The sequence below is a fragment of the Muntiacus reevesi genome, chromosome 2 (genome assembly GCF_963930625.1).
Source record: "Muntiacus reevesi chromosome 2, mMunRee1.1, whole genome shotgun sequence".
NCBI lineage: Eukaryota > Metazoa > Chordata > Mammalia > Artiodactyla > Cervidae > Muntiacus > Muntiacus reevesi.
In genome coordinates, this window is record NC_089250.1 from 51,816,416 (window position 1) to 51,840,517 (window position 24,102).

The 24,102-nt window shown below is 53.2% G+C and overlaps 1 protein-coding gene across 8 annotated transcripts in view; it reads right to left on the bottom strand.

The window, feature by feature from the left end:
- The window catches only part of SIRPA (signal regulatory protein alpha), a 42,066-nt gene extending 34,676 nt beyond the window's left edge, over nucleotides 1-7,390 (bottom strand). For 4 of the 8 annotated variants that reach the window (XM_065921577.1, XM_065921576.1, XM_065921575.1 and 1 more), the window contains exons 1-2: nucleotides 7,026-7,194; nucleotides 6,066-6,153 (exon numbers count right to left, since the gene is read on the bottom strand). In XM_065921577.1, coding sequence (XP_065777649.1) covers nucleotides 6,066-6,144 — 79 coding nt within the window. In that variant the 5' untranslated portion in view covers nucleotides 6,145-6,153; nucleotides 7,026-7,194. The other 4 variants (XM_065921572.1, XM_065921574.1, XM_065921571.1 and 1 more) reach the window with 4 other exon arrangements.
- Between the last annotated feature and the right edge of the window lie 16,712 nt (nucleotides 7,391-24,102).

Sequence of the window (24,102 nt, forward strand, 5' to 3'; positions counted from 1 at the left end):
GGCAGGTGAAACACGAATGGCAGATCAGTGTTGACGCTGAGGTTCCTCACACCATTCCTCATCTCACAAATGTTGGAAATTTCCTAAAATAAAAAGGTAAGGAAGAGGCAGCAGAGATTCCCAGCTCAGCTAGTGCCCAAGCACACCATACATGACTTCCTTCCAGCCTGGGCTGCCACTTCTGAAGGACAGCGTAGGCTGGCATTGTCACCCCCACGCTCCGGCCCTCCCGCCTGCAGGCTCATCTCTCACTCCTGGCTCCCAATCTCCCCCTGGTTCACACACCTGACCTCCCTCAGCTCCTGGCTTAATCTGCAGCCATCTCACACTCTGTGCCCCCAAACGGATGTGCCAGGAAATCTTACAGACACAAAGAACCAATTCTGTATAACCGCCAACTTCCACCTCAGCTGTTTTGCATCTCTCTGGACTGAGGGCCACCTGGCAGGGAAAATCCACCTTGTGGAGGGAGCCATCAAAAGACCTATCCCAGGAACACCCAAGTTAACAGGAAAGTACTTTCAGCTGTGAAAATAGATGCTTCCTTCTTCAGTATGGGATGGAAACACATCTTGGGAACAGCCGCTGTCTGTGCCTCCCAGAAGGATGGACTGACTGACAAAAATATGCGAGGAGTGCCGAGAGGGCAGGGGAGCAGCACCCCTGCACCTCAGTCTCTCTGCCGGTCGGGGTGGAGGGACGCCGAGGGCATGAACATCACAGGCGCTGTGGTCATCTGGACTCTAACACTTACTGTGTGGCCTCGAGCAAGTTGCTCTGCCTCTCTGAGCCTAGTGTCCTCGCTGGTCAGATGGATTTGATGATAACCATGCACATCACCCAGGGTAACTCTACGTACCACTGGGATTTACACACCAAGTGCTGAGCCCAGTAAGGGGTCCAGAATGATGCTTCCCATTATTATCACTTTGGTATTTTCCATGGAATGTGGCATCCTGTCAGATTTCTAGCTTTAGTGATGGAAACTTCCAACCCAGCTCGGTTTTAAAGACCCTTGGCCTGAATGACAGGGGGCTTGGCGTGCCACGCAGGCCTTGCCAGGGATCTGCTTTGTGAGTCCAGCCAGTCCTGACCTCTCTCAAGGCTGCAGTTTTCTTGGCTGCACAAAGAGGTGCTGACTGACGGCAGCTCTCTGAGGCCTCCTCCAGCTTTCCAGGTCTGGGAATCCACAATGCCAGCACTGTGGATCGAGACAGAGACACCTAGAGGCAGGCTGTGCCCACGGCGGGCGCTGAGTCCCAGGAACTATTCAGTCACACCAGCCAGTCTCTGCTCAACTTGTCTTTCCTGATTGCACAAAAGCCACAGGGAAAAACATGATGCTCATGTTCACTTGCAACAGCTCTTGTTTTGTGAGCGCCTCTGTGTGAAAGGACTTTTGCAGGGTTCTTTACCAACATCAGCCCCACTCCCATAGATGAGGAAACCCAAACAGAACGAAACGACGACTACTGAATGTAACGTGTGGTAAGTTGGTACTAAGCGCTTACTGCACGCCAGGCATGGCTTCAAGCATTAAACGTGGGTTAACTTAGTCCCTGAAATACAGTTTTTGATGTCATCTCCATTTTACAGATGAAGAAACCCAACCACCTGGCTCAATAAATTGTCCAAGTAGGCTAGGCTGTGCCTGTGCGTGGAAAGGCTACAGTGCAGATCCACTATGCCAACCAGAGTTAAACATGCACTAATATGTGATTTAAAAAAACAAGGGAAAAGTAATAAGTAGCCTCAGATAAATCCTGGGGTGAGGGTTCAGACGAGGAAGAGATCCTTGGAACAAGAGGCAGCACAAAGGGAAGGCTGAGTAGGTTCGGACATGTAATGATAGGGACATATAGGAAAGGGCATCTAGGGTGGCACAAACAGCATAAGCAAAGGCACAGAGATGAAAGAGTTCAGCTGAGGTTGTGGATTTGTACAAAGGCATTAACTAAACTTTGGTAAAGTATGCCTGCAATGCGGGAGTCCTGTGTTCGATCCCTGGGTTGGGGAGATCCCCTGGAGAAGGGATGGCAACCCACTCCAGTATTCTTGCCTGGAGAATCCCAGGGACAGAGGAGCCTGGTGAGCTATTGTCCACGGGGTCACAAAGAGTCGTACACGACTAAGCAACTAACACAGACACACATTTACCAAACTGGGTCAGGCCCTGTGTTAATGGCCATTAAACAAACCCAGTGCCTCTTATTCGTATATTTGGGGAACCCTGGAGTGAAAAGGGTCCATCTGGGGCTTCTACAAGTGGAGGCCATCTCAGGGTCTCTCAGGTGCTGATACACTTGAGCTGCCAGGAAATCTCTGGCTGCAGGGTGGAAGTTTGGCTATCTAGCAGCATCTCAACAGGTCAGCTCTTAGGGCCTGTCAGGGAGGGAGCCCAGGCCCTGTTGTAGGTTTTGCTTTTTGTTTTTTTTAAAGAAAACTTGGACCCACTCAACAGTTTTGAACAGGAGAGTGACATAATCAGAACTGTGTTGACAGACCAAAAATCTGAACGCATTAAAAAGCGGCGGGGGGGCGGGGGGGGGGGAGCACCTTCCATCAGTTCAGGACTACAAATAAGAAAATAATCTGTCACACGGAGCCATTGGAAGCAGCAAGCGAATGCGTGTGGGATTCATACAACAGTTTTAGACTGCCTTCCTCTCACACACCCCCTCTCCATCTGTCGCAAAGGGCACCAGGAAGATGCAGGGAGGAAGATTCCAGCTCTAGGGGCTCCAGAGCTCAGCAGCCCAGATCAGGGGCTCTGACAGGAGCCACACTGCTTCCATGAGCTGTCATTTACGAGGGTCAAGGGGCTGCCAGTGTTCCCATCCTCAGGGCACTTGCAGAGAAACAACTGTGGATCAGGTAAAAACTTCTGCCCCAGAAGGAACCCTTTCACAAACTCCATCTGAGCTGGATAGGGGGACCCTCTCACACCATTGGAAAATACCCTTGATTAAGTCATCAAAGGCTACCCAGCCATAAGGCCAAGATTCAAAATCCAGGCTGCCTACCACTTATCCCTTGGACAAGTTACTTCCCTAGTCTGGACGCTCTTTTTCTCATCTGCAAAATGGGGATCATAGTTAACTCACACTTTGCTTTGCTGACTAATAGGATTACGTGGATAAGGCACTACTTAGGATTCAGCCAGGAATACAGGCAACATTCAAGGAATGTTGGTTCTCCTCCCTTTTCTCAACACATGGATTCCATTAGGACTTCATACTTGCTAAGTGATGGCAAGTAAAGGAATGAATCACACCACGAGTTTCCACGGGGTTGGTAAAGGAGTAATTAATGGCAAGAAAGTACCCAGAGAACACCAAGACCTTAAAGGACCTTCCACAGACTCTTCGGGGCCAAGGCACCCCGCCCCGTTTCTTCTTCTTGTGAAAGAGGAAGTGAGTTGAACTTCACCACTTAGGAAAGTACAGAGGAATCACCAGCATACTACCCTCTTCCGAAGGGTGAGAGGTTCCCCAGAGCGCTCAGTTGTTCCCCAAAGCCTGACAACCACTTTGGCCTGGCCTTCTCCAAATCGGAGCAAGGAGTGAATGGGAGTTTATCTAAAGTCTGTCCAGCAGGGGTCCCAGAGGTCCTCAGACCCGGAGGGGCCAAGTGAGAAGCCTGCAGCCTCGGTGTGTCAGGCACCGTCCTGCGACTGCAGAATCCAGCTTCCCAGGTGCCCCCAGCCCAGGCCCCTTGCCCTCCTTGCCACCTCAGAATCTCCCTTGGTGAAGTCGTTTGAGGAAACACTGGCTCCAAGAACACAAGTTGGTGACTTCACTGGCCTCTTTTTCAGAACTTCTCTTTGGCAATATTTGTGCTGAAAGCAATCTTTAGAAACTTCTTCCCTGCTTCCCGTATCCAAGATAATTCACATGAGTAGCCCCCTCCAAACAGTGATCATGTGAAACCATAGCAGTCATGTGACACCTCCTAGGCCGATAGTTCTGCCGGAGACACTAGTAGTCATTCAATCCAAAGACGCCTTCCCAAGCCTGACATTTGAGTTCCTCACTCAAACAAATCCATTTTCTTAGAAAATTGGACAACTGCCTCCTTCTACCTTCCTGCTCTTCTGCCCTGCCTCTCTTCTGCTTTGTCATAAAGTCCATGCCTGGAGACCTAAGGGAAGGGTCTGAAGCCCCACCCTTCAGCCAAACCAGGTGAATTCCATGCCAGGGCTGAGGGTGACCAGGACCCTTTAGAACCGAGTGAAGGATGCTGAGAAACTTGAGCTCTGAGGGTGACACCCCTTCCCCACCACTCTCAACCAAGAAATTTATTCTTTCCTCCTAAGATTTATTTATTTCAAAGTTAATCTTGGCCCCTCTGCTGCTCCCACTTTTTCAGGCTATTGATGCTGAATGGATTGGAACGGAAGTTTTACAGCCTAATCTTTACCATTTTATAGATTGTTTTTAGAGCAACAGGGGGAGAATTTCCTCATGAGAAGGGTGTTGGTGCTCCCAGGCAGGCCTGGGAAAGGCAGTTGCCCACTTGTTAATAAGCATTACCCTGAATTTCCCAGGGACAGAACCACAGGGTCCTGGTTAGAGAAGGGTCTCAAACAGACATTTAGAAATTAACTTGGGCCCACTTCCCTGTTTCAGGGAAATTAAGCACTTGTGAGAGAATCTCGTGCATCCCAGGCCAGGAAGGAGGGCAGGGCAGGGCCTCAGACTTTTACTGGGTGTAAATGGTCAGCCCAGGTGGGAAGGAGTAGATAGGAGATACCACTGACTCATCATAGAGACATGAAATCTATTAGGGCTTCCTCTTGCCCAGCAAGGGCCCAACTATAATTGAAATACTGGGGAGTGGGGGTGTGGATGTGTGTGTGGGGGTGCCTGCGTGGGTTCTGGGGGCTCAGTGGAAACAGTGGGGCAGAGAGAAGCTGCTGTCCACCCCCTCTTCTCCCTCCACCCACTCTTTGCTAGTTCTCCCTTTCTCACCGCTATCAGATGGTTACCAGTCTCTAGGCAAATGCAGAAGGAGGGGGGAGGTGGGTACTGAGCTCATCTTTACCTCCCTCCCTCAAGAGAGGGAGGTGCAGAGACCCCCTCTGCTGACAACACTGCTTCAAGCAGCCAGAAACAAAATCCCATTCTCCCCCCAACAACTCCTTTAACACAGTTTCTCTGCCCTCCACACCCTCCCAGGAGACTCAGGGTGCTGCAAAACCCCTTTAAGAAGCAGGGCTCCTGAATGGTGACCTCACCCTTTGGCGAACACACGGTAGCCTTCAGAGCCCGCCTGCTGGAGACAGCCAGGTGTTTGATGTAGGCCAACAAAAAGACATGCTCAGAGCCACAGGTAACAGCCCCACTGAGCACCTGAGCTGCAGCAAGCTGCCTGGAAACCTGGGGAAGGCAGGAGGAAGGAGGGCGGGGGGGGGGGGGGGGCACAGAGCAGCTGGGAGCACGACCATCCACCCAGAGGCTTTGGCAACCTCAGGGACAATCCGCTGTGTTTTCACATCGGCATCTGCAGATCGCAGCCGCTCACCCCGGAGTTACCCTGGCCTCCCTTCCTCTCTCTCCCCCACAAACAGTTTTACTCTGCGCACCAGAGGGAGAGCTCACTCTTCCCCAATTGTCATAGCCTGTTTCTGTTCCATCCTGGCCAGTACAGGAAGGACCTCTGCCCTATCCCCTTCTCTGAGACCCTGAAGTCAAACACGTGGAAAACATAAGACCTGGGAGAGAGATTCCAGAGGAGTCCAGGGTGCCTTGCTCTGAAAGCCACTGACAGCCCGCCTCCCCCATCAGATTGGGCAGGGACCAGTGAACCAGCTCTTCTGGGTCTGTTCTGATGCCCAGCCTAGTGGCGCACAGTCAGAGTCCAGAGAGACTGGGTTCCATCCTTGGCTGTGTGACCTTGGGCAAGTCGCTGTCCCTCTCTGGGCCTCAGTTTCCTCATCTGTAATCCTGGTTACAGGCACCTCTCCCCCTATTGCTGCTCGACATTAGCCGAGTGGCTCCGAGAGGCCGGCTGAGAGGCCTGGGCCGGCAATTTGGGGACGGCAGCGGTGCGGTGCGGGTGCTTACCTGTCCAGGCGCTGGACGCGGCGAGCAGCAGGCAGAGCAGCGGCCTGAGGCGGCCGGGGGCCGGGCGGGCTGGCTCCATGGGCCGCGGCTGCGGAGCGAGGAGGGAGAGCGGCCGTGAGTGCGCGCTCGGGCGGGCGCGGGCTGGAGCGGGGAAATGACTAAGGCTCCCCCCTCTCCCCCCACCTCTCCTCCCGGCCGGGCTTCCCCCCTCCCTGGAACGGGCGCCTGGAGCAGCTTAGGAGGCGCCGTCAGCGCCGCGGTTTTCGGAGGAACCCCCCTCCCCCGAGCCCCGCCACCCCGGAGAGATCAAGAGACGGAGAAGGGGAGAGACCCCAAGCGCGCGAGAAACGAAGCCAGGGACGGCCCGAGAGAGCCGGCAGGAGAGGGAAACAGACCCAAGGGAGCCAGGCAGAGAGCCAGAGACACAGAGAGGCGAGAGCTGAGGAGAAAGAGAGAGAGAGCGCGCGCGGAGTGAGCGAGGCGGCGCGCAGATCGAGACAGACAGCGCGGGAGAGGGAGGACCGCGAGGGCAGGGCGAGGGGCAGTGGGCCCGGCCGCCCCCGCCGCTGCCCACCTGCCCCACCCGGGCTCCTCGCGGCGCCGCGGCTCGCTTCCTCCGGCCAGCAGTCCGGGCAGGGGGCCCCCGCCCTCCTTCCCTTCCCCTCCTCCCGCCGGCCTCGCTGGAGGCTGCGGGGCTCGGGCCCCGCGGGCACCTCCGCCGGGCGCCCGCCGGCTGCGCGCCCCGGGGAGGGAGGGAGCGAGAGAGGGCGGTGCGCAAGGCCCGGGCACCCCCTCACCCCCGCCCGGGCCCGGGTTGTGGTCCCGGCCGCCGGCGCCCCGCTCGGCTCGGGACTGGACGAGCCCGGGCTCCGACAATGTGCCAGTTCAGACGCCCGCGCGGCGGCCCCGGCCCCGAACCGCCTCCCCCTCACCCCCTCCCTCGGCCAGCCGGGCTCGGACCTGCGCCGCCCGGCGGACGAGAGCTGCGAGACGGTGGAAGCGTCGCCGGGGCTGCCCCGAGGCCGGGCCCCTCGCTCCACTTTGCGCAAACTTGTTTTTCTAAGGTCAGCACCGCAGGCCGGCTACATCGTCCTCTTAAGGTGGACTGGGGAAGTTGCGGCCGGCCTCCCCTCACCTCCGGACTCTGGCCGCGGCCAGTCCCGGCTTCCCGCCCCGGGAGGCTGGAGGCGGCTCAGGAGCGCGGGGAGTGGAGGAGGGGGAAGTCTGCCTTTCGCCCCTCCTCTGAGGCCCTGTCCCCGGGCCCCAGAGCCAAGGCCCCTCTCGGGGTGGGTGAGGGCCAGAAGGGTCCCTATCCTTTCAGATCTGGGCCGAGGTGAAGGAAAAAGCAGGAAGTAAGTGAAGGTAGGGGGAAGGGGGCAGGAAGGAGAGAGTGATGGTACAAAAATAGCGTGTGTGTAGGAAGGACTTCAGTACCGCCTGGAAAAGCGGCGCGGGGAGGAGAGGGAGCTGAAGGGGGGCTGCGGCCAGGAAACCGGGGGAAAGAGTCCGGGCCTCTCTGGGGAGGTGGGCTCTCCCCGCCAGGTGCCTGTCTGTCAAGGAGGTGCCTCTCTGTCAAGGATGGCGGCTTCAGGGATGGGGAGGGGCCAGGAAGAGGTGCGGGGCCAGGGGAACCTGAAGGCCTCTGCTTCAGGAAGATGGCAGGAGGTGAGGAAGATGAGGGGATGGGAGGAGAGCAGGAGCCAGAGGCCTGGAGGCAGGACAGAGCCTGCTGGTGAGAAAAAAGCAGCCGGTTTCCCTCTCTCAATTCCTCTTTCTGTCCCCTTCTTTGAGGGAAAGCTGTATTCCCAATAGCACCCAGGTCAGGGATGGGGGTGAGGATGCTCTGATCACCAGCCCAGAGAAGACTCCAGACTGGGGGAGGGGATGGAGTCAAAGACCCTCTAATTGTAGATAAACAATAACCAATTTGGCTTCAAAAAGCCCTTAACATGATATGAAGCAAGGTGAGAGAGGGGTCAGTCCTATAAACTGAGGAGAAATTGAAGCCCAGAGAGGGTGTGGACTTGCCCAAGGTCACACAGCAAGACCTGGCATAGAAACAAGGTTTGAATTTCTGATTCCCAGGTTAAAGATCTTTGTACAACGACACCCTCATCCCTCCCTGGCCCTACCCCAGCCTCCCTGTTAAATGCCTGGTCTTGATGTGGTGCTAAGACAAGGAGGCAGGCAGGGTGCTGCCTCCGTTCAAATCCTGCCAGCCACCTCTTGTGAGCTGTGTAGACTTGAGAAAATACCTTATTTTTGTGGCTCCATTTCCTGAGCCAACAGGAGTATCAACCTAAAAAGGCTGGAGTGAGGATTAGATGAGTTGGTATTTGTACAACATTTAAAAACTGCCACATGGCATTTGACAAATAAGTCAAGCATTTGACAGCTAGTCCTCAGGAACCTACAGGGTTCTGGGCAGTATGTGAAGTGTAAGGGGATTTTCTTTGGGTGCAGAAAATGCAGCAGGGACCCACGCTATATCCCTGCCCACGAAGAATTTACATTCTAGTGGGGAGACAGATAAGTAGACAAGCAGAAATAATTAATGAACAACAGAAGGTCGAGCTTACACAGTGAGAAGGGTGCGCTGATTTGGATAAGGGTAAGTCCTGAGACTGGGAACTGAATCACACACACACAAAAAAAGGGGGGCAACAAGGTGAGGATTTGGGGATTTGCTGTTCCAGGAAGAGGGACCAGCACATATAAAGGCCCGGGGGCTAGCTTGGCTGGAGCGGAGTGAGCAAAGGATGGGGGAGACTGGTCCAAATGGGTGACTTCGCAGGCCTTGGTAAAGTACCTGCATTTATTCTGCAGGGAAGAAATAATTAGCAGTGTTAAGCAGGGGAGCGCCATGGTCTGATTTATGTGTTTAAAAGGCCACTGTGGCTACAAGTGGAGAGTGGGCTGGAGGGAGGAGAGTGTGGAATCAAGGAGATGTTCTGGGGTCCTCCTAGTATCTGAGGTGAGGGTAGGAAGTCTCCAACTGTTCAAGGCCACATCTGACTGAAACCATGAAGGTGACCAGTGGGGCTCCTGGGTAAATCCATCACCCGAATCTATCTGGGTGGGAGTTGGGCAGGGGCTGCTGCTGAAGGTCAGAGATGAGGCAGCCTCCCGGTCTGGGCTTCCAGAAGGCTCTGTTGTTCACTGCGCACATACACACAGACCTGCCTGGGATTAGGAACCTGCGGATTAGGGAAGGATAATAATGGAACCAGCTGCTATTTATGTAGCACCTTCGGCCAGGGCACCCAGCAGGGCTTCCCAACAGCCTTCCTTCTTCACCAGGAGGGGGTCTGGGTCTTGTTCTCCTGAATCAGCATCTACATAAAAATCACCCTTGGTCGACAGCCAGGGCTGGGAGATCACTGAGACCAATGGGCATCTGGATATATACTGAGGTAGAGGGATAATTTGCCTGAGGTCACGCAAATTGATGGCAGATAATTGAGGTGAATCAACCCCCTCCATGGGAAGCTGGGCACTGGGGATGCAGCAATTGAGAAAAACAGACAAGTACCTCACCCCAAGGAACTAACAGTCTTGTGGGGACAAGCAAGTCAGTCTGTAAAATAGCTAGTCTACAGAAGGGGACAGGCTACAGGGGTAATTTAAGCGGGTAGGGGCTCAGGATTTATTTTTCTGGGGTCCAAAATCACTGCAGATGGTGATTGCAACCATGAAATTAAAAGATACTTACTTCTTGGAAGGAAAGTTATGATCAACCTAGACAGCATATTAAGAAGCAGAGACATTACTTTGCCAACAAAGGTTTGTCTAGTCAAGGCTATGGTTTTTCCAGTGGTCATGTATGGATGTGAGAGTTGGACTTTAAAGAAAGCTGAGCACTGAAGAACTGATGCTTTTGAACTGTGGTGTTGGAGAAGACTCTTGAGAGTCCCTTGGACTGCAAGGAGATCCAACCAGTCCATCCTAAAGGAGATCAGTCCTGGGTGTTCATTGGAAGGACTGATGTTGAAGCTGAAACTCCAATACATTGGCCACCTGATGCGAAGAGCTGACTCATTGGAAAAGACCCTGATGCTGTGAAAGATTGAGGGCAGGAGGAGAAGGGGATGACAGAGGATGAGATGGTTGGATGCATCATCGACTCTATGGACATCGGTTTGGGTGGACCCCGGGAGTTGGTGATGGACAGGGAGGCCTGGGGTGCTGCGGTTCATGGGGTCGCAAAGAGTTGGACACAACTGAGTGACTGAACTTAACTGAGGGGCCCAGGACTGATGATGAGAGGGGAGGGCATCAGGGGAGGTCTCAGAACAGGTGATATTTGGGCAAAGACCTGAAAGATGTGAGATGGAGCCAGAAGCAGCTCCATCAGGCTTTGGTCCTTGACTTTGTAACTCCCTAGTGTAACACGTCAGCACATCCCTTGCTGGACCATCCCTCCACATCCAGAGCCAAAGCACTCCTCAGCCCCTTCCTTCTACCGCTCAGGTCCAGTCCTCCACCATCTCCCACCCTGTGTGTTCTCCACTCAGCAACCAGAGGTCAGACCATGTGCCTCTCCTGTTGTCCAGCATTGGTGGAAAGAAGATGTGAAAGAGTATGAGGAGGGGAGGGTCAGGGTCTTGAAGTCAAGACTCTGCCTATTTGATTCATGCAACTTGGGGAAAATTTTTTTTTTGAGCCTCAGTCTGTTCATCTGTGAAACAGGAATAACAAGGTCTGCCCTGGTCAAAGGTTTGGTGGTGGCACAAACATGAAAGCTGCTGTGGTGGGAGCCTTTGTGGAGTTTGTCCCTGCTGATAGGGTGATGACGCCCCTGTGTGTGCCAGGCCCGTTTACAGAGATCGTCTTGTCAAAACCTCAGAAATTCCACCGTGTCCCCAGAGGTGAGGAAGCAAGGCCAGGGACAGAAAGCAACTGGACCAGGGTCACTCTGCCAGGGCATGCAGGAGCCTGCAGAGACCCAGCTTTGCCGGGCGCCAGCCCTGCAGGCTCTGCCCCTCGTTTCCCATCACCCTGGGCTGGCGTCAGCAGGCAGGCCCGCCAGCCGCCTTTGTGTGGGGCCTGTCAGGAGGCCGGAGCTGCCAACGACCTATTTTTCTGGGCAAGAGGAGCCATTTGAAGTTAGAGGCCTCAGCTACGGAGCCAGAACAATAAAAATAAAAACAGCAAGGACTCCTGGGCAGCTTGGACCAGGGAACCAACTGCCCCAGCGAGGAGCTGCTGAAGGGCTGGAGAGAAGCTGGTGGGGGCTGAAGGAAGGAGTGTTCTCACTGCGCCCCCCTGTTCTCTGACCTGCAGGTGGGTCATCTCCAGTTGTCACGCAGCTATTTTATAGCTGTGGAAACTGCAATTCAAAGGGATGAAGTTACTTACTCTGGACATGGGACAGACAGCTAGTGAGCGACCAAGCCAGTTAGGATTCGAACTCACTTCTCCAAGTAATAGCAGTTCCCATTTGTTCAGCATCTACTATGCTTTGTTGTTGTTATTTAGTCTCTAAGTCATGGCTGACTCTTTTTGTGATCCCATGGATCGTAGCCCATCAGGCTCCTCTGTCCTTGGGATTTCCCAGGCAAGAAGACTGGAGTGGGTTGCCATTTCCTTCTCCAGAGGATCTTCCAGACCCAGGGATCAAACCCAGGGTCTCCTGCATTGCAGGCAGATTGTTTAACGACTGAGCCACCTGGGAAGTCTCCTGCTGTGCTTTACTGGCATGTTTTTTGTAACATATTCAAACCACTCCTGGGTACTAAGAATTAGAGCTGTCTCTGCTCTCAGGTCACTTTGCCGGACCATCCTTTTAAGATCCCCTCCCCCACCCCAGTGTGTTCTGCCTCCTTCTCTACTTTCTTTCGTGTTCATCACAGGCATCACAACCTGCCAGCTCTGTGCCTCTGCCCTACATGTTGTCCATCTCTTTAATGAGCCGCGGGCCAGCCTATCCCTGGGCCCAGTGCCCGGCCTTGGGAGCACATACTATGGTGAAACCCCAGCACTGCCTCTGACCAGCAGTGCTGGTCAGCTCTGCCTCTCTGCTCATCTGTGCCTCACTTACCCAGATTCAGGAACTGATGGAATCAGACCTAAAAAGTCTCTAGTAAGGAAAATGAGTTAATCTGGGGAAAGATATTGGCTGTTGCCATAGTTTTCTCCCAACACTGAGGCTCCAGCGCCTTAATAGTGAACAGTAGGTTATCAATAAATATCTATTCAATTACAAAAGCAACCTGCCCACAATCCCATGGTAAGACATCTAAAACATCCATCGGCAGAGTCTGGATTTGAGGAAGTGTTTCTCTGAGCCTGTGCATCAGTGCACTCTACTTTATAATCACCTCTCCACAGCCCCCACCTTCCCGCCACAGAGCAGGTATCATCCTCACCTGGAATGATTGTTAAACCACGGATCCCAGTTTCTGATTCAATGGGTATCAGGTAAGATCTGAGAACTTGCATTTCTGACGAGGTCCCAGGTGATGCTGACGTTGCAGTCCAGTGGATAGACTGGTAGGACCACTGAATAGACTGGTTGGACTGTTTCATGAGCCCAGTCTCAGCTTTCCTATTGGCTGGTTGGCAGTCGGTCTGTCCTTCTGCTTTCTGTCCTCCCCACCTAGGGGAAAACAGAGAGGGCAACAGTACTGGCTCAGAGGCTGCAGGTATTGGCCCCAAAGCTGAGGGGCTGTGACAGATCACAGAGCCAGGGCCTGAGAGAGCCGTGCTGTATGTAATTAGTGCTTTCCAGGGGAAGTCAGCGACTAAGCGACTTGGCAGGCAGGCAGGCAGCTCGCCTGAGCTCGTCAGGGGTGGGACCGCACTGTCAGGCCCTAAACACTGCTCTCAGGCTCTGAAGATCTGGCTCTGCTTGGAGCTGAGCTCAGCTGTGCAGAATCTAACCTCCCCCAACCCTCTGGGCGGCAGGGTCTCCTGAAGGGTGGGGGGGGTGTGCAAGGGTGGCGTCAGGACAGAGCTGATTGACTCAGCATGCACTGGGGGACCTGAGTTCAAGTGCTGACTCAGCCTAATGGTAACACGAATCATAGCTAAAATATTAGGACTGCTTACTAAACCCCAGGCCTAAAGGATTTCAGTGGATTCTCTCATGCTTCTCACTCAATTCTCTTATGTGGACACGATTCTTATCCCCATTTCACAGATGGGAAAACTGAGGCTCAGAGAGGTTAAGGGGCTTGTACAAGAACACACAACCTGTGCATTGCAAAGTTAGGCTTTGGATTCAGGAGTTATCATCCCCCAGCCCCTGCTCCTCACCTCTGCACATTCTGCCTTCTACTTTGCTATGAGCTTGGTGGCCCCAGAGTGCCCTCTCAGGGTCTCCATCACACCAAGGGGTTTGCTGACTTCCAGGCCCTGAGCACCAGGCCTGCTGCTGTGTCATAGGAACGAAAGTATCTGGTGAATGAAATAAAGAATCTGCAGATGAGTCTGACTTTCCAGTTGTGATGGGACAATACTGGTCAGCGACTGAGAGGCATGCTTTCAACTCATGCGCTGCCCCTCACTAGCTGTGTGACCTTGGGTGGATCTCAGCCTCCATTTCCTCTTCTGGAAACAGGTTGAGGTCAGGACTAATGGGTAAAAGGGAGTGAGGGAGGGAAAGAGGAATAAACCCCAAAGGCCCCTCATGATCTCACCCACTGCCCCCTCTCTGATCTCACCTACCACCTCTCCCCCAACTCACTCCAGTCCAGCCATATTCATCTTCTTGGAATTCTAGGAATCCACCCAGCAGGTGCCCACCTCAGGGCCTTTGCACTTGCTGGTCCCTGTGCCTAGAACCTACTCTTCCCAGCCAGCCACCAGCCTCACTCTGCCTCTGCTCAGGTATCCCCTCCCGAGAGAATCCTGTCCTGACCACTTTTTAAAAAAGTCTCCTATCATTTCTTATTTTTCTTGGTAGCATGTAAATATGATACCCTCTTCGGTTGCTGGAGATTCCCCGACCTGATTCGAGCTCCACCCGGACTCTGATTGCTCTCTAGCACCTGGAGCCGTGCCTGCAGAGTGGCTGCCCACACAGTGAAAGGAGCCAGGCAGGGAGCAGCTCTGTCCACGAGGTGCTGGCGGCTTCACCGAGTGGCACAGGTTCCTCTGCCCCTGCCCCTGCTTGGCCTGGGTTTCCCCAATAAACAGATGTCCTCCTTGAACCTGGGTTTCCTTCCCAGGCTGGGAGGCCAGGCATTCCAGTTGGCCTCATTCCTGTTCCCAAGAGGAAGTATTTGTCCCCAGGCAGGAACTGGCCTGGCTCTCAAGGGGAAGCCGAAGCAACCCATACCACTCTCTCTGCTCCCAGCTTCGGAGGAGTTGGCACTGTGTCTTCAGGCGGCAGGTGGCCATGCTGGTACCATGCTACTGGAACAAGGAGGGTGGTGGGACGGAGGACCCCCAGAGCTCATTTCCAGAGCTCCTCGGCCTCTTACCTCATGGGAGCCTCACAGTCATGCTGTGCAAAGACTGGGCTTGGATGTCAGCCTCACCTGGCTGGAATATGTTCCACTGACATCTACCCATTTGTACAGATAAACAAACTGAAGCTTCAGGAGAGGCAGAGACTGCTGGGCCAGTGGATGTAAGATGGTGAACCCTGATCTTCTGATACCAAATCCTTTACTCCTCATCTTTATCCCCAGTCCACTGTCTTCCCTGACCAGGAGGAAAGTAGTAACAGTCCCCATGGGATGCATAAGAGGACTGAGGGGCAAAGAGAGAAATGGGGAGGCCCAAAGTCTCCCCCTAGATGCCTGGCTGGCCACACTGGAAGATATTGGTCTGTGTTGTTCTCCTGGTATTTCTGCTCCCCAGTTTCAAGCAAATATTGGGGTTTAGTAAACAGGAGTTGTAGGGATTTGGCAGAAGGGTACCCAGAGTAAGGCCTTGATTTTTGTAAAGTCTGAAACTGAAGAAATTGCCAGAGAAAAGTGGGAGAGACTGGAGGGAGACAGATGTACTGGACGAGGTTGCTGGCAGGTCCCAGACAGGAGAGGATGCTGCCTTTCCCCTAGCAGGATGGCGGGGGCAGGGCAAGACCTCAGGGCAGGCTTCCTGGTAGCCCCAGGAAGCCTGACCAAGGCCTCCGGTCTCCTCACAGATCGTGCAACCCCACAGCGCAGCTGAACCAGGGGGCCATTGGGGTGGGACAATGCACGGCCTACATTCATTCAATAGATATTTATGGAGCCCCTACTATGGACTGGGGTGTGTTGGGTGCTGGAGGCATTCACATTCTAGTGCGAGAGGTGGAAAAATGAATGTGTGAGTTTTGACATACACTGCATGTCATGTGAACAATGATAGCTGCCGAGAAAAAGGAAGCAGGGTGACGGACGCAGACTGATGGTGGGAGGGGGTGCTGCTCTCTCGTGCAGGGTGGCAGTGAAGGTCTTGCTCAGAGAATGGAGTTTCCTGATGGATGTGAGAGGGAGAGCCACAAAATGAAAGGAGCAGCCAGTGCAAAGGCCCTAGGGTGGCAAGGTCAAGGACGTGGGCAGCCAGGACACTAAGCAGAGGAAGTGGTGGGGAGGCAAGCTTGGACAGGAAGTAGGGCTCACAGTCTCACAGGCAAGGCAAAGCCCTCAGTTTTCACTTGGAGCTAGAGGGAAAGCAGTGTAGACAGATTCCTGGAAGCCACCTCTCTAATACTCTGGAACTGAGCAAACTCTTGAGAGAAGGAAGCCCCCAGAACAAACCAACGGTAAACTTGCCTCCCCTCATTCCAGTGGACGCAATCACAGAGCAGGGGAGTTTAACGTCACCAGGGCTTCCCAGGTTTTAACCCAGTTAAATGTAGATTCTGACTCAGTAGGTCCCAGTGGGGCTTGAGATCCTGTATTTCTAACAAGCTCCTGGGTGAAGCTGTAGTTGTTTGTTCCCAGATCACACTTTGAGTAGCAGGTGCCCATCCATGCCCGTGGCCTGAGAATCCTACCTGTTGTTCAGTTTTAAGCCTAAATCATCGGGATGCCCTTTGAACCTGTGGACCTGTTGTCCACAAGAACCAATGGGTCTTTCCCTTCTGTGCAAGCCCCACCCCTTGCCTGCATGATGTGGGAGCAGTGGACTCCAGAGCCAGCCTGCTGGGGTCCACATTCAAGCCCAGCCAGCTCTAGGTGATGTGCCTTCAGGAAAGGGACTTTGCCTCACGTGTTCCGTTTCTCATCTGTAAAAAGGAAAAATACTGCCCCCTTTTAGAGGGCTATTTTGAAGATTTAAAGAAAGAATATATATAACAAGTCTGGCACACAGGAGGTACTCAATAAATGTTACATCACTCCCTCCATTTCTGCCTGTCCTTTAAGGTGCATAATCAGAAATATTTTCATCTTATTAGTTCAAGATTTTCTATTTCTGTGTCTGTTCTATGAAGTACATATTAGTCTAAAAGTATATAGCACATTTATAAAATAAACAAATGTACATTAGGGTGCATATTTAAAATGTTTTTACTGATGGGAATATGATTAAAACATTTTAAAACATGACTGATTTTTAAGCCTGGTGAAATTGGGAGAGAATATTAGATCTGGAAGGAATTTCAAAGGCCTTCAGTTCCCCCATCATCCCCTCTCTCATTTGATGTGCAAATCTCTCTGTTACACTAGATTGCCACTAGCAGTGGGGAGCTCACTACCTTCCTGGGCAATCCCATTACAGCTCTGGGAACAGTTTCTTAAACTCAGTGCCTACTTGTGTTTCAGCTACTCTGAGCTCCCACAGTCTAACTCAACTGCTCCCTCCCACTTCATGCATCATAGCTCTGCAGGCTCCCAAGGGCCCTAAGCCAGGCTGAGTGCATAGGATGCCTTCAATAATGTCCCATGAGTGAGAGGGAGAGGAGAGGGATGAGAAGGGGATGGGAAGGGTGACTTTCCTGTCATTCCTCATTTGGAGAGTTCACTAACAACTCGGTACTGTGTCCTCCTGGTCGTGTATCCACCTATAGTGTGCGTCTATTTGTTTGCACTTGTTTTCAAGAGCTTGTCTGTACACAGGTGTTTGTGTGAGTGCCACTGTGTATTTTGCTGTTGTGGCCATGTCCCTATGGATGTGTATGTGTGTGTTGTACTACAAATATCCATGTGTGCTGTACACATCTTTCTCTGAATCTTTGCGTGTCTGTGTGTTCAGGAATGTGTCGCTTGTAGGGTTGTGTGTCTTCTTTTGGTTTGTTTGGGTGTGTGTGCTGCGCGTGTGTGTGCTGTCTGCAGATGTCCACGTGTGGTGTGCATGTCTCTGTCTCTGTGTGTCTGTGTATCTGGGGCCTTTCTTGGTGCGTTTTGCTCTGTGTGTGTGTCTGAGTGAATGTGTCTCTCCTCCCCTGCTCAGCCGTTTTCAGGGAGCTGGGTGACTCCCTGCAGCCTGGTCGACTTCAGGCCGCCTGACTGGCAGGCAGCAAGGGTTTCACACCCCTCCTCTCCTGCTCGGCTGCGCTAATCACTGGGTTATATGCAGATGGCAAATGTGTGGCTGCCAGGCTTGGAGGAGGGACTGTGGTGGGGGTATGCAGATGAGCAGACACCGAGGAGGAGTGAGAAGACAATTTAAAGGCAGAAAGGGGGAAAACAAGCCTCCTTGGCTTCAGTGTTAGTTTGAGGTTCTCTCCAGATGCATAATTTTTATTAAGAGGATATGATGGTTGATTTTTCCCTTTCCCTAATCAAGCTAGCAGCTTAGAATCACAGGATCCTAGAATCCTAGAATTTTCAATCTGCAGAATTCTAGAACCTCAGCCTTATGCAACTCTAGACTCTCAGAAGTGTATTTAAGAACTCTAATCCTCTTGGATTAGCATCTTCAAAGGTCATTCTTCTCTCGCCTTTCTCTGTATAAAATCATGGCCAAGGAATGACTTTGAAGGTTCATCTCATCCACATAGGTTTCCACTTCACCCCGATCAGGGCAGGGCAGTGGAGAGAGAGGCCCCAGTCAACTGGACATTCTTGGGGATGTTGAACTGGAATCTTCCTTTGGCAAGTTGTCTCCTGAATGGTCTGGGCTCATATTACCCCTTTACCTTCTGCAGGGACTGAGACAAAGGCGCCTATGTTCCCAGGCTATGTTTTCAGCCTTTCAGGAACTGGTGTAACAGGCTGCAGGTGTGAGGAGAGCCAAGGGGCAGGGCTCCTCTGAAGGCCGGGCAGTGGAAACTGGAGTGGGCACCAACCAGGCAGCTACTTCCCACCCCAGGATGTCCACTGAGGTGTCTCCTTCCACTCTACTCTTCTCAAGATGACAGCTTCAAAGGCAGATTATGTCCTATCCCAGTGATCCCGGGAGCCACGGATGGTCCCCGAGGGAGCTCACTTCACTTACTTCGAACTCCAGGACTCAAACTCTTTGGCATGACAGCTTTTCAGGCCCCAACTACTAACCATCTCATCTCTCCCTCCCACATGCAACCAGCTGCGCTGAACTCCTTACTCGCCTTGAATCTATTTTACATCTTCATGCCTCCAAATCTTTGCATGGGCTTGTTCCCCTCTGCCTCTTCTTCGTGGTGCACGCTCATTCATCCATGGAATGCAAGCTCCCACTCAACTGTAAGTGCCATGAAGGAAAAAGTTTGACTTATTTAATACTTGATTTCCCAGAATCTACAACAATGTTTGTCACACAGTAGGTATTCAACAAATGCTTGAAAGTATCCTACACCATTTGGAGAAATGGTTCTCCTCTCTTCTCCAACCCTTACCACCTGAGGCTGTGTGTCTTTGCTTACATTGTCTCCTTACTAGAGCTGGAACCCCTTGAAACTAAGATCATGTCTGGTTAACCTTTACCTGCAGCATCCAGTTCAGAGCCTGACACCCAGCAGGTGCCCAGTAAACACAGGGCAGTTGCCAGCAGCCAAGCTTGGTGACTTGCAATCAATCCCTTGTTGGTCCAAACTGCGAGCGCCGCTCCAAGCCATTGGCAACATCTGCTTCAAAGTCTTATTTGCAATTATACATTCCTAGGCTCTTGCCACTTAATATTTAATAACTAGGCGGCTGGCCTTCTCTGGCAGCCACTTAAGCCCCTGATTGCCTCTTGTCTGAACTTGGCCCTGAGTGAGGCAGGGACTGCTCTGGGGTTAAGTGTAAAGCCCGTGTCCTGAGTTTGGAGCCAGCATAAGGCGGTAGCCTCAGAGACAGGAAGAAGGGCTGCCCACTGGGTTGAAGCTCCTGGATGGCCTTACCGGGCAAGGCAGGTTGAGCACTGACTCCAGCTGGCTCCACCTCTCTCCCCGGCCATATAGGGCTGTGCCTGCTCATGCCCTCGTGGGCTGGGGAGGAGGAGAGAGGAAAAATGTCAATGGGACCTTCTCTGACTCATATTCTAGCTGGCCAAGAAGGAAGAAAGGGGGATTCTGCCTGGGCTGCGTCCCAGCAGGAAAGGTGGGTCTATCCTGTGTGGCTCCGCCTCCACAGTCCAGGGCCAGTCCACGTGGGGCTGGTGGCGCCACAGAGTGGGTGCTAGCAGCTGTGCTGGCCTGTCCTGGCATAGGGCTGGGGAGTCCTTCCAAGCGGGCTGTGGAAGAGGATGAGGCAATGGTAATGACCCGACCCTTGGGTTTGCCCATCAGCTGCCTAGTCCTGGGAAATCCTGCAGGCCATGAGGCCAGCCCCCTCCACAGGCAGACCTCTGCAGGGTTGCTAGGGCAAGAGAGAGGAGTAGTCATGGGAAGGTTCCGGACGAGGGAGCAGCAAGTGCAAAATCTCTGAGCCTGGGCTGCTAGAACCACTGCGGTCCAGAGAAGAGTCAGGAAACGGACTTCTCAGCGGATGCTGGGGGAAGGTGCTGCTGGGAATTCATGCCTGGGCGTCATTGACTTTCCAGATTCCAGAGGGGATTCCCAGGGTCAGGAGACATGGTTTCCAGGTCTTTCTCTGCCTCTGTCAAGCCCAGTGACCCGGGGAAGCCCCTGCCTGGTGTTCACACGGGCACTGCACTTACTACTTAGCATGACTGCCTGACCCCTGCCAGCGAGGGGAGTTTTCCTTCTCTTAGAGGTTATCTGACCCAACTCAGGAAACCGAGCAGAGACTCCACCTACAGAGTTGGCAGAGCGGGTTTGGGTGGCAGGTTAGGCTTGGTGCAGAATGTTTGGCTCTTATGATGGGCAGTATTTACTGAGCACTTACTGTGTACAAGGTGCCATGCTAAATAAACCCTTTACCCACATCCATAATCTCATTTCATCCCTGTCATCCCTGTCCCCTCTTTGCCTCACCCCCTTGTCCATTTACAAGTCCTGTTGACCTTTAAAACCCAGTTCTGGTCCATTTGCCTCTTTCCACCTCCCCTAGGATGACTCTTACTGCCCACCGTCTGCTCACACCCAGGCACTGTACCAGCCTCCTCTCAGCAATTCTGTTCCTGCAGTTTTGGTCCCTGCAATCCATCTCCAACCAGCCTCCAGGAGGCCTTTGAATAGTCTAAATAGGATTATGTCTCTTCCCTGCTTTTGAACCTCTAGGGCCTGCCATGGTGCTTAAAATCAAACCCAAGTCCTACAAGTGACCCTGCTCAATGTGCCCTGTCCCTCCATCCTCTCCATCCTGAGGTGGGACCACTCACTGCCCACCCTGCTACAGCCGCACTGGCCTTGTTCTTGTCCTTGAACATGCTGGTCCAGTCCAGCCTAGGGCTCTGTGCTTGCTCTTCCCTTTCCCTGAGACCTGCTCCTTACGTCTGGTGCAGTGGTACCAGGGATGTGCTTCTCGACTTTGCCTCCAGCTGGGTCTCCAGCCTTGAAGCGGTCTTGAGGGTCTAGGATGAAGCCCAGCTCTGCCCGTACCCCTCTGTCCAAAGGCCGCCTGCTGCAGCTTCTGTTGAGGCTGCTCAGCCCCCTGGAAGCCCCCAGTCTGATTGCTGATCAGCGATCTCAGTTCCTGCCCACCCTGCGGGTTTCCAACACTCCCTTCTCTCTGCCGCAGTCGTTGCTACACAAGTTAATGGAATAACAAGACACTTTACCCATTATCTGATGCAAATACCTTTTGTTGCCAGTGCCAGCTCCCCACAGCTCATTTCTCTTTGCTAGCTAGTCCATGGGCCTCCCGCTCCAGTCTCCAGCGGAGATCAGTTTGGGGGAATCCCCCCAACAGAAGTCCCTGCAGTGCTTGGGTCCAGGAAGACAGGCACCAGCCCTTCTTCTAGCTACCATACGGTGAGCCCACTGTGTGCTGATCTTTTGGTTTTTCAACTTTCAGATGATCGTGTGCAATTCCGATCTGCGTTGTGCAGACTTGGAGATAGAAGTCTGTGTTGCCCTCAAACAGGTGTCCAGTTGAGGTCTGTCTGGACACGCATGCTACAGTTGGACCCCACCTCCCATTCATTCCTGGGAAGGGCTTTATCTGTGTGATCTCTTTTGACCCTGTTTCTCTATTTGGTGCTTCATCTGTGTGTAGATGAAGATGAGGATGCAACTTGCTCCCCGATGGTGAGTGAGACTCTGTGCCCTTGCCGGGGAGCCCAGGAGGGTAGATGTATGAGTGTGGGGGTGCAGTGGGGGTAGGAGAGCCCCCAGAGTTTGCTCCGTTGGAAACTTCCATCCCGTGACCCCACACCACCAGAATCACCTGTTCTATTTCACGTTTAGTGCCTCAAGCATGTACAAGACCCTTGGAAGTTTACCAGAGAGAAGATGACAGATCTCCAAATGACGGTGTGAGTCTCAGGACAGACAACAGGACAAGTGATGTCTCCCCCTCCCATCCATCTCCTCACCCTTCCCCAGTCAGGAATGCAGGGAGAGGAAGGGTGTGACACTCTGCAGGGAGAGGTCTAGGCTGGGTGGGACACCAGTGTGTGTAAAGTCTGCCCCCACTTCATCTCTCAGTGGGTGGCCTCACCCATCATCAGCCTTGAAGCTCTGCCCACCCTGATGACTCCCACTCAAGCATCCCCACCGTCTTCCTGAATGCCCCTCCTGGTACCCCTCAGACTCAAAGTGCCTGTAAAGGACCTCACCATCTCCCTTACCTGCTTTTCTCCTGTGTCGTTGAACTCCCGGTTTCCAGAACATTCACACACCCTTTGCTTGCTCCCTTCCCCTCCATAGCCACCCAGTTCTACCTGGTCTGTCTCAGAGGTGTTTCCCCAGTCAGTCCGTCTGCCCCATTTTTACTGTGGCTGCTCCAGCTCAGCCCCACCTGCTCCCTGAGCCGAGGGTCTTCCTGCCTGCAGACTCTTTGACTTCAGTCCAGCCTCTTCATGCCATAGGCCAGGCTTTCTGACTGTGATGCTCATCCTCCACCCTTCAGGGACACTTCAGGTGTCCTTGGGGTGCAGTCCAACTCCATAACCAGGACTTGACGGCCTAAGTCATCAAGTGCTGCCCCACGACCGTGTGTCTGTCATGGAACTTCTCTGAATATGCCTCCTTGTCTTTGTGTAAAAGCACCATTCTGCCTGGCAAACTCCTGCTCACCAGTCAGATCCTCCTCTACGGAGGCTTTTCCAACAAGCTCCCCCTCTTGGGTTGGGGTCCCTTTCCTGTGCTTCCTCCGCCCATGCATCCCCCTCCATTAGTGAACATCTCTTTGAATTTGGCAACTTGTGCCTGCTTCTTCCTTTTCCACCTGGACTTCAGGACAAGGCTGGGGTTGGGGGTGGGGCGGCAGTTGAAGATAAAAGCCTGACTTTATCTTAGCAGTAAAAGGACAGGCTCTGGAGCCCCAACCTGAGTGGATCTGGGTTCAGATCTTATCTCTGCCACTCTCTAGCAGTGCAACATTGTATAACAGAACTTACACTCCCTGGGCCTCACCTTTTTCATCTGTAAAATAGGCAAAATAATCATATTACCTCCTCAGTGGGGTTGTTTTGAGAGTGAAATGAACATAAAGCACTTAGAAAATTACCTGGCACATAGTAAACGCTCAATAAATAGTAGCTCTTATTATCACCTCTACATTCCACATAAGCTGAACTTTTAAAGGTCTATTCATCTAAGAAATAAGAGGCTAGCTCTGTCTAGGTCAGAATTATTTCTAAGTCACTGGTTCCCAAACTCAGATGAGCATCAGAATTAATTGTCTAAGAAAGGCAGATTAGTCAGCCCATCAGGTTTGGGGTGGGCCTGGGAATAAGCTTCTTAGCAAGTTCCCTGCATTCTGCTCTGATATAGGTGGTCTGAGGCCAAACGCAAACCCACTGCTCCACAGGGGCATAAAGGAGAGCTTTGCCATGGAAACACTCCCGTAACCAGCCTCTCCTCACCCCACTCCACTGCACCAGCAGGGAAGTTTGGGAAGTGGCAGAGAAGTCAAAGCCCTCCTCTGAGACAGGAGGCCTGGGTTCTAATCCTGGCTTCCTTCTTCTGGGCCAGTGGCCTCTGCTCTCTGTGCCCCAGTCTCCTCTCTGGAAGATGGGGATCCCACCTCCCTGCTGAGAGGGTTGGAGGCTTCTCTCCACCCAGAGGCCCCCTGAGAGGGAGACAGCAAGGGCTCGGCAAGCCAGGGTGGGTGCTAACTTCGCCCGGCTGCCGTTTGTCTTCTGAGGCCTGCTCTCCCTGAGTGTTTTATTTTCTGGTGATGGATTCCGGCTCATGCATGGGACCAGCACCTGCATACAAATGCCAAGAGGCCAGTGGGCCCCGGAATCTGTCCTCGCCTGCTCTCTGCCAGGCACCAGGCTGTGAGTTCCCAGCAGGCCCGGAAGTCCTAGGCTCTCCCGCGAGGCTGGGACCACCATGCCCCGTCTGTGGCCGGAAGCAGCCAGGAGGCCGGCCCCTTTCAGAGCAAGTGTCCCTGTGAGAGAGTGGCCACTGGGAGGTCTTCAGGGGACTTGGGAGCTGCTGGGACAATCAGTTGCTGTTTGGGGAGCGAGGTTGGCAGGTCCTTGCCCCTCGGCACTGAGCCCTAGCCAATCGCTTGCCAAGCCTGGGCCTGGTTTTCCACTGCCTGCTGGTTCCAGGGCACTCAGGGAGGGGGCCCCGGGGGATGCATTGCTCCTGTCCCCAGAGCCTTAGCTGTGGTCAAGGAGGCCTGAGCAGGTTTGCAGAGCAGCGGACATGCTCTGCCTGGGCCTTACTGTCTGCCAGGCT